Here is a 15,237-nt window from a genome sequence, read left to right on the forward strand (position 1 = left end):
TTCTAAGGACTTAGGAAAAGTGAACCACGGTGCTCAGGGAATTCAACTATACTTACATAAGACTACTTAACAATGTGAATGTTGTTGACATGGAACTAGCCGGAGATGACAATGACATCCACATCTTAAATACTTCATCTCATGGAGGTCACAGTGATTGTGATTAGTTGCTTATCAAGTCCACTCATATTTTCTCGTCCTACTGGAGAGACGATCTTATTCTGACTTTCTGGGACTGAAGTCAAGACAGTCCTAAAGACTGCAATACAATAATGGACATAACTAATGCAAACTAAATTATAGTGAACCTTAAAATGACTTTGATCACTTTGATAAAGCTCATAATCTTAATTGTTTAATCATAGAAAATCTATTCTCAGAGTTCATTTTTGGGTTTAACAACACTGTGTTAAAGAATCATACATATTAGCAGGTTAGGTCACAAAATGGAAAATGCACTGTTAATATTTACATGACTTCTATTACTTGTTATTTATGTTTATTTGTTTTCACAAACTGATGGTTGCTATGAATTGTGGGACTTTCCTTTCATAAAGGATGCTCCAAAGTACCCTTTGCTAAAGGATGCAATAAATGTAGCATTGAGCACTGATATAGTGGTATCGTTCATTCACTTGGAAATCTTCCTAAGCAAAAATGACTTTAACTGGAGACCTCTTCAGTTAAAAATGTGATAAAAATTGACAGAAGAATAACTTTTACCACATGAAAGTTTTTTGAGGGAGAGGATATGGCTCTTTAGGGCTAGACTATCTAAGCTATGAGACTTTAGAAGTTCTTTGCTTCTAGTTTCTCACCAGAAGGGGTTAAAAGACCAACAACAGCTCAAGCATGAACAGAACGAGACCCCTTCCCATGAACTCAAAAGCTACTACAGCATCTGATGAATTTCTCTTAATGCAAAACAAGTACATGTCAACAGATGATAAAAAATAAGCTATGCAAAATCTCCTCTGGGAGTGTGAAGCAAAGCCGTGGTGCATGTATGAGTATTTGAATAAGTTTCACTTTGTTTTTCTAGACAGCAAAAACTTGGCGTGTGACAGTTATCTGATATCAGGTATTACTATGAAAGAGAGAAAAACTTTGCATGTGTTCTCAGTGAACCACATCTGATACGGGTACTCCTTTGGCACAGCTAGCTACAACAAACTCTAGCTATTGCTTAACTGACATTCACCATCACACTGTGCTGTAGCACCAGCTGTTCAGCTCCAGGATATGGTGCTAATGGTTGCTCCCTTGCTACTGTAAAGTGAGCAGTATTTCACTTAGTAGTCTGCATAAGATAATGAGTTCAGTTCATGCATAATGCTCTAGTCAAGCCTGGACTGCATAACTCCAACTTAAAAAGGCTGCATCATATTACGATTTTTTTTTCCTGGATAAAAATGAGCGATTGGAAGCATGTAATTAATTTAAAGATTCTGAGTTGGTTAACTTGACAGAAATGTATGTATTTTCTTAGCATTTTTATCCGTCTGATAAGAAAAAGCGTAGAGCTTATGGTTTACCTTATATCCAACCCAGTATTAGCAAAATGTGCCTAACAAAGTATCTGGTATGGACTTCCAATTTAAACTTTTGAGCATACTACAATATCACTCACTAAAAAATGAAGCCCAGACTCTCTTGGATGCTACGAAAACAAAAACAAAAACAAAAAACAAACAAACAATGATAGAGATAACTGCATTAAAATGCTCTCAGTCCAGAGCTCTGGTTCAGTAAATCCAATCAGCTGACAGCAAGCCTAGCAGACAGGTAGCAGCTACAGTTGCCCAAGTCTGACCTGTGACTCAAACAGGTTCTAATAACATGATTAAAATACAAAAGTTTGCTTTACTTAAAAAATGAAACTATATACAGTTAATATAAATATGGAAATGAGAAATATAGACTAAAGCAGTTTTTCCGTAGCAGGCAGTAAACATGTTCATTTCTGCTGTAAAGTTGGGCATTTTAACATGGTAGTCTATGGGAACTGCCTCATTTTTTATCCAGCCTCAAGTGGCTATTAGAGGAATTGCAACTCTTTAGAGAATATGTAATAACCACGTTTGACTTGTCACAGCATCACACCAGAGTAGGTATGGATTACAGAAAAGTGGGTGGTGCCTTGCAAACAGTATTTCTGCAAAAGTATTTGCATGTGCACTAGCAATAATATATACACAATACAATATCGCTACATTTTTGTCCATTTAAATATTGCAAACTTAGACACTTTCTAGTTCTTTCAGGCTGCCAGTTTTTATCCAGTTTCAAACAATCAGTTTCAAGACAATCCCAACTATTTACAGACTTTGTTTATCTTAATACATTTGCTAAAAATAGCATATAAAGCAGTAGTGCCCCACTTGTAAGCACATTCTTCAAAAATTCTTTCAGCTCTCATAAATTAATGTTTTAAGATTAGGTTTAACATTGCAATAAAAAGGATTTACAAGGTTCATCGAAATTAGAAGTGAGCAGAAGCTTACCTAGCTACTCTATATCTAAAGATTATATATTATGTTGTGACTGAAGTACACATTGAGAGCCAAGAATGAAACACAATTAGACAAAAAAAGACAAGAACCTAATCCAATGAAGGTTATGTTTGGATATGTCAATATTTAGAAAATAAGGCAACTTATTCTTGGGCCTCTTAATAAATGTTATCATATGTCTTATGATGAGTTTATGATCTCCTCCATTCACTTTGGAAGTAGGTGAAAGCTGTGCGAGAAACATCTGCTTGGCAAGTTTAACCTCTCACCCAGCCTTCAGTCCACCAAGAAAAGCTGGCCAAGAACTATATTTGTTCTTTAACTGATATAGAGAACTATATGCAAAGAAAAAAAAAAAACACAAACACAACCTAATCAGGAGTTCAGTCGGCACAACCTTCCACATTAGCATTGCACTAATATTTAAGGTCCCAATCGCGTTGAATCTGAAAACAGGTGTGAAAAAAATATTTGAAAAGCTTAATGACCCTCCACAGTCATTCTCACATTGTTAGGAGGTAGCTCTGCAGTGACAGCATTCAAATATCATTTTGATGTTAATCACTGGTGGTGATTTTCATCTTCCGGTCCAACTACTACCCAGGTCTGTGCTGCTACTTTGCATGACAAATATTCAAATTAAGTTTGAGGTGAGGGCTTGGACTGCTGTGAGCTGTGGGTCTGCACTACACCTGAGAATAACTCCACCAAACTAACTACAAAGCTCAGTAAGAGTAAAGTTATATAGTACTTAAAAAACATTTAGAGAGTTGAAGTATGACAGAAGAACTTTAAAATAGAAAAGGTGACCTTTATGAACCAATATATCAGCAAATAAGATAGCATTTACAGATGTCAGTGGCCAATATGTTGTTTGAGTTTAGAAAGCCTACAATGGAGAGCTAAAAGTTATCCATTTCCCTGGAATCAACATAGGAATAACTACCCACAAAATCAACATGATTTCATTTAACTCATTTAACTGTTGGAAGTGACTACAAGTTACATTATACAAAGTTATTATGACACACAATAAATCACAGCTACAGGATGAGCCTGGAATCAATGTAGGCACATGCTGCTTTGACTAGCCACTTATCCCACATAGTATTAAGGCCTTTGGAAGTTTACCCAAATTGCACTTTTCACTTTTTCCTTTCAGTGAATTGTGGAAAAGGAAATTAAACATTTGGGGTACCAATGCCTGCTTCTGCTACTCTGTATCACAGACAATAAACTGCTACTGTGTTGCTATTTAAATATGATACACATTTCACCATACTGATGTTCCTGAAACATGCTGCGGAGAAAAAAAAAAAATCTCACATGAATTAAAATCTACCAAATTTCAGCCCAATCTGATGTACTTCGAGGGCCTGTAACTTGGAAAAATTCTCATATTTTGAAGGTAAAATTTTGCAGGGCTTCATTAAATGTGGTATACTTATTAAACCAAACAAATCAGCTGATTCTGAAGCGGTCAGGTAAGAATTGTGTTCAGATTTGGTTGACCCATACATTTCCTCACCTGGTAATTTGCTGATATTTTGAGAAAAGTTTGAGTCATACTTTTGTTTTATTCACAGTACAGTTTTACATTAGTCCTGAATAAAAAGACAGAAGACAAGAAAAAAGAAAGAAAGAAGAGAGTGCTTGAAGTTCATTTGGACAAATAAGCAAAAATGAAAATGAGCCTGCAGGAATAAAGCATAGAAACTGCTATTGTGTACGCATGCAAACACATACAAAGACTTGTGTGTTTGTGTGTCAAGAACAGTTGAATGAAATCCTTGTCAGTGCCTTGCATCACTGAGCAGCTTGCTAAGCTGGATCAATGGCAATGTCACAGCGTGCGCGCACACAAATACACACCACCCAGTTCACACACATATCAGCTTTGCTCTGCCCTTCCACACTGTCATGGACACTGTCACACTCCATTCCCCCTCTCATAAAGACACACAGCATAGGGACAGACATGCTTGCCTGTCTTCAGCTCACACTCAGCTGGTGGATCTTCCTCACAGTAGTGTAGCTCTAAGTGGTTTTAATCTGTCGAAGCTCCAGGACCTTGAGAGACCGTTTAGCCTCTTTTAAACTATCCCGAAGCCAATACATCGGCTTCTTTGAGTCTGTAAAGGGCCAACACAGCAAGGGGAGGAGTCAAAGTGTACAAGAAAAATCTGCTGCAAAAATTTAAATCTGGACCATAATTTCCAAAATTTTACTAGGTATAAAATATCAGCAGCGTCACACAGAGTTCAATAGTGAGGTTCATGTCCTTCGTATGGGTTTATGGATTATGCGTCATAGTGATGTTACTGACATCTAAAGTAGATGAGCTACAACACTGTGAAACAATGGTGCATGCTCTTGTAGAAACTAGAAATCTTTAAGATATCAACTTTAACAAAAACTGTGTTGTTTCCAATGTTGTGGAAAAGATCTACTCTATCCACAATCCGCAATTGAAACTGTGATGTCTGTGATTGCTGGTGGTCATTGTTACCATGGAAATATGAATGTTTAATATTCACAAATACTACTATAAAACATTACATGGATTAAACTCAAAAGGTTTGAAGGTTGCTGTGGATTTTGCATATGCTGTGCATGCACTGTGTGATAAGTAGTTCCTGTGGCTCCACAGTGTAGTGGTTTACACACTCCCTTAACAAATAAAATATTCCCTTTAGAGCTCGGGAAAAGGCACAAATCCTACTAAGGGTGTATCAGGAAGGGCATCTGACATAAAAATCTGCTAAAACATATAATTAGAGCCTACTGACCCCTTATACATTCAAATTAAATCTTTTTATGGTCATGATTAATTTCAAAGCTGGTTGGCTTGGTTTGAGGATTAAAACTCTTTGTACAAGGATTTTCTGGAACGTCAATGGACAGAATGAATAGGAATTTCAATTCCGGAACTGGGGCCCTTAAAAAGTGGGCAGTTATTGTTAAGCTCTATTTAGACAAGAGGCTAGATAGCAAAGTTATGAGCTAATGGTAGCTAGCTTGGTTAGGTCTCAATTACACAGGGCTAAGGACTTGTCACAAAACCCGGGAATCACCGGTCACTAAGGAAACGTGTTTTCCCCAGATGGTTAGGAGGTGGTTGCCAGACGGTACTTCAACAAATGAAATCAGCGCAAAGATGATGCTGCACCAAAATCATCCTTGTGATTATTTCAGTCGCTAGCAGATTTCAGATAGAAACTTACATGGAAGACACTGACTTGGATGTGGACACTCACCGTTTACCCTTCGAGCTGCAGTGCTACTTGAAAAAATGTGACACGAACTAGAAACATTCATCTATAGAAAAAATGTGGGGCTTTAACACTCCAACCAGCACATTAACAACTGTTGCCTCGAGGCGCTTTATATTGAAAACATGCAACAATAATACAAAGAAAACAGAAAACGCCAAAAATCAGATGACCCCCTTTGTCGCTTTGAACTTTTACTTCAAAGTAAAAGCTGTAAAAGGCACTTTTACTCTGAAGGTGGGAGTTCTTCATTTTCAGTTTGCGTTGTACTTTTCAATTTAATGGCCACTTGGCAATTAGTTTGCAAATTTGTGCAGACAGTTAATGTCTTCCATGCACACTATTAGTGACAGCGACAACATGCAAGCGACCAAAACAATTGCAAGGAAGTATTGCCACTGCATACTTCTTTGCAACCTCCACCAACCACTTTCAAAGTGGTGGGAGTATTCCCAAGAAGCTAGTGATTACAGAAGCTCAATGTCTGGTCTCTAGGGCTGCATCAGTAGGACATTAATAATTGTTTTCCACAGCAACTGCCAGCAACCGCTCACAATAAGATCAAAGAATAAACATTTTTCCCTCATGACTCAAGGTTGCCAGATGGTTGCCAACCAGTCTCTAGGCCTCAGCGAGCTTCATCCCTCCAACTGAGTGATAAAATACTAAATACTATCTTAGTGACAACAAAAAGCAGGACCAGAAGAAAAATAAATAAATAAATAAAATAAAATAAAAAAAATCAGCCATGATGGAAAAAAAAAAAAAAACAATCAAAAAACAATTTTTTTTCCTGTTTGTGGCTTTGTGTCGCAATAATCGACATGAGTACACTTTCTATCACTAACTAAGATTCTAAGATCGTACTAAACCTTGATTATCATTTAAAATTCCTTCAGTGAAAGGTGCTCCATTGGCTGCCTCTTCTTGAATCATTACACTGCATTAGTGCAGGTCCTGGAGCAGGGGTCATACCAGCAGAAATTCCTTATAAATCACCATTGTACTGGTTTAAGAGTGCTGTGTAGCGGCTTTCACAGGCCATCCTGTGTCAGTCCAGCATGAAGGCAACCAGCCTTGTCACAACTCACTTTTCCCATCACTACGACAGGCAGAACGTTTCCACCAGTGAGCAGATCAACAAACACAAACAATAGCAGACAATAGGGATGGCACACTTTCCCCCATATCCACCTCCAGGCCTTTGAATGGGCACACTTTGGCACAAAATGGCTGCCATGCGACTATACAGTTGGTTGACGCACAATAGTGTTGTAGATGGAGCAAGTCAGTGACCCGTGCAAGATACAATTCACCGTTCAACTCCCCAAAAAGAGGCATTATGCAAGCTGAACAGCCAGCAACAACTGAGGAGCACTTACATGGATTCTGTGGTGGATAATTGGAGGGTAAAGATGTAGATGTGGGGGCAGCTTGCAGTAATAAGGTTTTTACTGAAATGTTTGTTTGTGTACATCCTAAATGAGCTTCAATTTGTACCCCCACACTCACCCCAAACACACATATGCACACTCTGAACTACTTCCACCAGCCTTTCTCTTACACACAGAAGGCCAATGTTTCTCAGTGTTTCTCCTTTCTTATATGACAGCGAGGCAAACATGTTTAGCTCAAGAGGGATTTTTAAGACTTTAACTTGTAAACACCAGAGAAAGTCCTGTAGTATCCATGAAGAGTAAATTGCTTGATAATGAATGAGGCTGAGAGTACCTCCAAAAACACGCACAGCAGTGATGAAGCTCTAGCCTGTCCCACAGAAAGAAAACGCTATTTAGGAATTGGTCAAACAGTAATAAACAAGAAGTCAAAGTAGCTCCTAGAAGGACTTTACCTCAAAATTATGAATAGTAGATAACAACTATTCGTTAAGATAAAGGATACATTGTTCAAACAGGTAGCTTGATGTAATAAATAACTTATAATTCAATTTGTAACTAAAAGTAATGGACTAATGGTTAAAATAGCGTCCAAGAGTCATGGGTAAACAGCTGAGACAATTTACTAACCAAAACTGATAAATGGTCAGCAGAATGTAATCACTAAGAGTAAACAGTAAGCTGAAAGTGGTCCAGATTCCATTTAAATAAGTCCAAATGAACTCGTTTGACCACCAGAGGTGGTGCAGATGGAGGAGTCCATCTGATAGGGCTTGTGGCCACTCGGGGTGTATAAGGCTGGGAATGACTGCTGCTCTGTGCGTGTGAAAGAGAAATAGTGTTAATAAAGGTTCATAAGCGAGTCACGAGACAAAAGTAAAGCCACGCTGCGCTCACACACGCATACACACAGACACGAGTCACTTTCTTTCTCAGCTGTTTGTGCTGCGAGTTTCATGACAACCATTTCACGGTGTGTAATGAACTTACCTTCACTTGGAAAGGATGGATCTCATTGAGTGAATGTCTTCTCAGCTTCTTCGTCAGCGTCTTCAGCATTTTGTCTTATTTTCTCGTGAATGGCTTATCCCCGCTTTACTGCCTCCTATAGCGTGACGGTTACAACAACTTCACCAGCGACTTTGAAAGAAGGCACACAACAAAGCAGCTGCACTGACTCTCTCCGGTGTCGATAAAAACACCGACACACCGAGATTCCTCAAACTGCGTAGATGCGGCTTCTTTTCAAAGGCAGTGCGCAGCAAACTTATTTTCGAGTTCATCGGAGTCACTCTGCCTTTGCTGTATGTTTAACTACTTTTATCTCTCCCGGAGTTTAACTCAAATATGTTTATGATGAGGGAGGAGGGGGTAATAAAAATTTAAATGAATATCAACTTGTTCGCATTCACACACGCACACTCACACACATACACACAGCCGAATGCACACCAGCTTCACCAATACATAGGAGATCTCCTCTAGCTAGAGCGTATCGCTCTCGGATTGGCTGCCGGGCCCGGTGACGTCGTGTTACTCTCTCTAGGAGGAGGCGGGCTAAGAGTTAAAGCCGTACGTTCTCCTATGTTTATTTCCTCAACAGGGGCGTATCCAGGATTTTCATTATGCAGCTTGGGGCCCATCTGATGTGAGCCAGCTTAGAAAAGCCAGGACAGGAAACAAGATTATGTTTACATTTATAGATAAATATGATATGTACATTTACATTTACATTACACACACACACACACACACACACACACACACACACACACACACATATATATAGACTGAGAAATGTTTTTTATCCTATACAACTGACCATATACATTTTTACATTTTACGTTTGCTGCTAATTTTAGTTGTTTTTTTTATCTGTAAGTACTTACCTATTTTATATATTCTGTTTATTTGTTAATTGTATATATTTATTGTTATTTTAAGTTCTATCCTAAGAGAAAGGCAAACTGAATTATATTGTACTATTTATGATGACAATAAAGATCATTCCTTCAATCATAATAAGGTCCTTGTCATATTATATTTATTTTTATCTTTCAATTTCAGTGTAGTCAATATAAAAAAAATTGAATACTCCAATTCTCACTTCGTATCCCGAAGCTGTTAAATGAGAGATAACAAGCACATATGAGGCTGATTTAATTTTCCTTCATTTCTGATTGTTGAATCAGGGATAGGTGTTACATAACCTTTAGCTTCAGCCTGCACCTTTCAGTTGGTCATTTACTTCTTTTTTTTCCTTTTAAATGAACCAAAGAAAGGAAATTATACTTACATATTTATTTAGTACACTATTTACATGACAGCTTTATAAATACTTATTTTATCTAAGCAAAATAAATACAATGAAGAAAACAAGTGTAGAAAATATTTTGAAGAATAAGGTTTTGCACATAAGTTATTCATAAGGCTTTTCTCAGTTCGGTACTTTTCCGTGTCCTCCTGCCTGTGACCTGGAAACCAACATTAGTGTTGTATTCTCAGTGTTAAAGGATGTCTCACGGAAATGCATTTGGAAAACTTAGGTAAGAGGAGGCTGGTAAAAGGAACTACAGTAGAGATGTAGTGCATCCTTTTACCTTCAGTGTATAAAACAAGCATAAGACTATATGTTGACCAGACAGTATTTTCGTTCTATGTCTGTCTGTCCCACATCTTGAGATGATGCCCCACATTCTGACAGGTTCTACAGGAAATGCACTTTTCTAGTCTGGCTTTTACCCAATGTATACAGCGGGTTTTTTTGTTTTGTTTGTTTGTTTGTTTGTTTTAATTAGAGTAAGGATGCCATAGTCATCTGAGAAAGTTAGATGGCACTAAAGAGTAACAAGCTTTGAATTTTGTTGACATTGAATGAAACTACTACAAAGAAAAGGAAGCGGCAGTATGTTCTTCGAATTGTAAGAAACTATATTTGTAATTGTAGAAACTATGACAAGAAGAGTATTCTTTAGACACAGAAACACAGCTCATTAGCTGTTTCAGTTACTTAAGATGTGCAACTGCCCTTCACCGTTTGTGTCTGTGTGATCAAAATATGGTCTGAATTCTTAGGGTGGCTGTAGCTCAGGTGGTAGAGCAGGTTACCTACTCACCGGAAGGTTGGTGGTTTGATCCCAGTATCCTTGGGCAAGATATTAACCCCATGTTGCTCTCTGATGCATCCATCGGAGTATGTGTGGATGTTTGTTAGGAGGCACTTAGAAAAAGGTGCTGGGTGAATGTACAAGTTGTGTAAAGCGCTTTGAATGCTATATAAGAACCATTCCATTTACCATATGTCATTCAACCATGTGACTTTAATTAAATCACTGTGACATTGTGATTAAAAGTGTAAGATGAACATGAGCTCTGTGGCACGTCTCACGGTCGTCGGACCAGAGGATGGATGCTATACAAAAAGCAGACCTCTGTTGTGGCTGGTTAAAAATCCAAAACAAAGAGAAAATGGTACAAACAGTAATGCTAAAGGTGAAGGGAAAAAATGAAAAGGAGCACAAGAAGACAGGAAGTATACCCAAAGAACATAACATAAGAGATATTTTGACTAAGGCTAAGGTGAAGACTGAACTGTAGGGTTTAGAAAACAGGTAGTGAAGAAGACATAGATGAATGCAATCAGAAAACAGGAAGCACAGCTCAGAGCAAGACATAAAAGAATTCCAGCTATCAAAGTAAAACGAGAAACAACCGAAAACAGAGAAAGGGAGGCACTGGAGAAACCAGAAACTTAAAATAATCACAAAAACCCACTGACAGTATGCAGTCGAAAGTGAATGAAAACATTTTAAAACATGCATCGTTTTAAAACATAAATCAAAGTGTACCCCACAATAGATAATAGTAATAGCCAGTAGTGCATGTTTTCTAATTGGGGCTGCTTTTTGTTAAGGTTCAACAAAACGCAGAGGACTGTTTTAAAGCCTGGGCAGCATGATACAATCATACAATCCTTCTTTTCAGCGATAATTCAGGTTTGAGGATGAAGGTGAAACAGTTGCAGTTGCTGCAGATATAAAGCAAACAAATACAGTGTATCAGACCATTTCATGACATTTTCCCATAAAGACAGAGAGAGAATTCAGCAGAGTGGGAGAGCATGGCAGGTATAATTGGTGTAAGTGAGGCATCCAGTTTCAATGATGTCATTCTTTGCAAGTGTGTTGCACATGCACAGATAGTCCACACATGTCCTGCTCTGCAGCATACTGCAAGCATTGCTAAATCTTCTAATGCATTGCAATTCAGAAGATTATTGATTTGAATTTTTGGAGAGTTTCTGCAGGTCTAGCTCTCTTTTTTTGTCCATTCAGCCATGACACCAGTTACTTTTCATGCCACATCAGTCCACCTCCTTATGAGGTTATTCCTAAATGGACAATAGATTAGTGCACCATAACTTTTCTTCTGATTGTTCAACACCTTTCCACACACGCTGTATCTGCTGCACCTTTAAAGGCTTCAGGCTTTGCTTATTTGTGTGCATGTGTGTGTGTGAGAGGGAGAAAGAGAGAGATAGAGGCTTTCTTTTTATGGAGTAACACATCCGGTCAATGACCTGTTCAACTTTCTAAACAACCTGTGTGGCTTGGCTCTCGGTCAAGCTCAATGAAAATCCTATTTGCGGCTGAATATAGGTAAGCTGTTAACAACACAGTACTCAAGACCTGAGAAACGTCCGTGACACACTTACTGTGTTTTTAGTCAAGTATAAAAAAATTAGATAATTTTTACCAAAGAAAAAGAACATCACTGTTATTGTAATGCCTTAACAGAAAGTCTAATGCTACTTTTGGTGTTCTTGCTTGACATTTTCCCCCACATGAGGGCAGTATTTGTATGCAAGACAAGACTAAGAGAATCATGTCAAAGAAAATATCCAGAATGTAAAAGAAAAAGCATGTGTGTGAGTGCTGGGAGTGGTTTAAGTTTGAAGTGCTTAAAATGGTCTGTTACATTTTATAGGATGATAATTTGATTGCTGGTTTTAACTGATTTATTGTACCAATTTGAAAAGACACAATAAAAAATTTACAATGTAACAAGAGATCTTTATGTCACCTCTTTGAAACCTTTCAGGCGTGTTTGGGCTTCATCATTGTGCTGCAGGGTGAACTGTTCTCCACACAGATGCAGTTCAGAAGGTCAAGCATGTCTCTGAAACCCCCAGCAAGCCTTTAAGAAACCATGTTTCACTCTGAGTTTGATCCACGTCAGTCTTGTCTTATCATTCACGTGTTCTTACTGACACTAATCTCTTTACCTGTGAATTATGAACTGTGATTCAAAGTATATTTGACTTTTTATCATTCTTTTTTATCAACTATGAAATGCTAGTTTGTCTGAAATCAGTATTTACACCTGTTTCCCCTTCTGAGAATTGGTTCTGAGAATACTACTATACACACTCCCTTCGACAGGACTTTTCACTTTACTTTTACTTTTATTTAATTAACTGGGTTCTGTATCCCACAAATTTGTTGTCATTTATTTCAATCAACTCACCTTCACATTGATTGGTACTAATTTGGGATTGGTTTTGTTTTTGTGGATTGAGTTTCGCATTTGCTCAGAGCCAGCGCTTGTGCTTGGGAGTTAATTGAAGGCAGGTGTGTTTGAGTGTGCCTCCACACTCCACGTCCCTATTTATAACACACACTCCAAACACTGTCTCTCACTTTCTGTCTGCAGGTATGCCATGGAGTTCAGATTTAGGTGGTTAACATTCTTGGGGGTTTTCATTGGGTATTTTAATTAAGATTCAGCTGAATACGTATGTTTTATCCTCTTGTTTCTGTCTGCAGGCCATGGTCTGCTAAGTTCTGCAGCCTAAATAAAAAGGTCAGTTTATTAAGGGTAAAGTGGCTGATGGCCAACTTCATGCAAGGTGATAAGTGTGAAAGGATGAGTGTGTTTACAATTTTATGCAGTCTATTTTCTATCTATATTGGTTTTAATTAGATAATTGATTATACTTTGGGTTTATAAAACTGTATTTTTACATTGATCATTTAAGCTAGTTTTTTTCGAGCTAATTAGCCAGTGGCCTGTATTTCTATTTTTAGCAAATAATTGTGTTAATATATTTTTTTAATTGCTATATTTTTAGCTAATACTACTTATTTGTAATGGTAGGCAGTTTTGCTAATTAAATTTATGAATTAATACTAAATTTTCTAGCTATTAGCATGTATTTAGATTTTAATTTTTATTCAGAATTTTTCCAAATTATTTGAACTTTGCCAGTAGTTGAAATAATTCTTCCAAAAAAAACTTTGCCAGTAGCCTATGGTTCCCTATCATTTATTTAGTCTACTAGCATTTAAGGAAGTTTGTTTGCCATTTCTCAAATTTTCAGCTCTCTAAATATCTCAAAGTTATAAGACATAAATATAGATTATGAATTATGACTCTTATAACTTAAAATTTAAAAAATACTGGCTTGAAGTTTTAAATAGTAACCTAATTTTTTAGCTTACAGGTGGCACAAAAAGTAGTGAAAACTTCCATAATGATTTTTTTAAGCAATTTATTTTCATATTTTTATTTATAAAAACTGTTTACCCAATGTAAATTATTTAGATAATTTCATAAAGCAATTTTTTTTAATTTAGTTTTTTTTTTCTTTTTTAACCTTTTAGATGACTTAATTTATACTTTTTGGGGGCTGTCTATTTTCAGATTTTTTTTTCTGCAGTTTTTTTTGAGGTCCATTCAATTTAATAGAAATTTTCACTGTGTGGTCTCCAGTGCCTGCAGCTGCTAACAGCCACAGTTTCAGCAGCGCTCTCTGCTGGCAGCTCAGTCATACTTCATGCATGAGTTTAGGTTGGCCAGGTTCTTATTTGGAGTGTGGAAGACATTTGTTCATTCTTCTGTGACATCCAAACACAGCACAGGAATCATTTACTGTTAAAGTGAAGAGGTCAAAGTTTCTCTTTCTCCTTTTACCGTATTATGTGTGTGTGTCAGTAATTCCACTGCAGGATGTTAAGATAAAGTTCACCACAGGATTTATCAGTGATTGCAAAAGATTTTGTGCAATTCCTAACTGACAGTGACACAGGGCACCCAAAGGTGATGGTGTGACTCCTTTTGTCAGCCACTTTGGCCTCGTTGTTACCAAATAAGGCATGATATTAAATCCAGGAAACTGGTTTTTCTGCCTTCATGATTACACAATCAGCGGAACGTGGGGGGGAAAGAAGTGATGTGAGCATTCACGGTGATGTCAACGTTTTTCCCTCTCTATTATCACTTGTTTAACATTGCTGAAATAGCTGATGACACATCAGCCAGCTGACCCGTGAGCGTCATTGTGTCTGTTTTTAGCAGCGTACACTGTAAAAACCTCGGCCCACTTGGCCTCAGAAGCCCTTGTCTTTCTCTTTCCTGCTGCCCATGTCGCCCACACTCTCCCCTGGATAGCGGCATACGGCCACAGCCTCTTCTTTCGCCCCCACTCCCCTCCACTCTTCCCTCACCCACTGACCCACTGGCGGAAAGCGTGGGTGCCATCTGTGGTGGAGAGGCTACTTTTAGCCTCCCAGGCTGCTATTTTTCTCTTCACTGATTTTTTCTTCTTCTTAAATATAAACACAAAGCACGGGCTTACTTACGCAATACTTGTCTCCCTCACTGGTTCTCTCTCCTATTGCTTCACAAGTCCTGTTTACATAACATTGCACATGGATCATGGCAGCACACTCTTACAGGAAGAGTAAACTGTAAAATTTAAACATGATTAATTCTTTTATGCAACTGAATAAATTGCTTGTAATTGCAATCAGTCTGGAGGTATGCTGAGCTGAGCTCTAATCCCCTACATATCTCGAATAATGATATGGTGTCAGAGGTACATTAGAAACACTACCAAGTGTCATGTGTTACTTCACGCTGCAACACAATATGACAAAGGGAATTACAAAAGCACATGACGGTAATCATATGACAATGTGAAGTAATCTCACTTACTGGGATTTCTGACGACTATTGGGGGAAAAAAGAGGGCATGATCTCAGTTATAGGTCAAAC

General features: G+C 37.8%; 1 protein-coding gene across 2 annotated transcripts in view; it reads right to left on the reverse strand.

The window, feature by feature from the left end:
- LOC147306771 (uncharacterized) overlaps positions 1-8,650 on the reverse strand; it is a 32,558-nt gene extending 23,908 nt beyond the window's left edge. Inside the window, exon 1 of one of the 2 annotated variants that reach the window (XM_086273831.1) lies at positions 8,173-8,649. In XM_086273831.1, coding sequence (XP_086129957.1) covers positions 8,173-8,241 — 69 coding nt within the window. In that variant the 5' untranslated portion in view covers positions 8,242-8,649. Of the gene's footprint in view, positions 1-8,172 lie in introns of both variants that reach the window. The other variant, XM_086273830.1, reaches the window with a different exon arrangement.
- Between the last annotated feature and the right edge of the window lie 6,587 nt (positions 8,651-15,237).

Source organism: Aulonocara sp. 'chitande type north' Nkhata Bay, linkage group LG19, assembly GCF_057382095.1.
Source record: "Aulonocara sp. 'chitande type north' Nkhata Bay isolate Kocher_YH1m ecotype deep benthic linkage group LG19, A_spYH_male_GT1.1, whole genome shotgun sequence".
Classification (NCBI taxonomy): domain Eukaryota; kingdom Metazoa; phylum Chordata; class Actinopteri; order Cichliformes; family Cichlidae; genus Aulonocara; species Aulonocara sp. 'chitande type north' Nkhata Bay.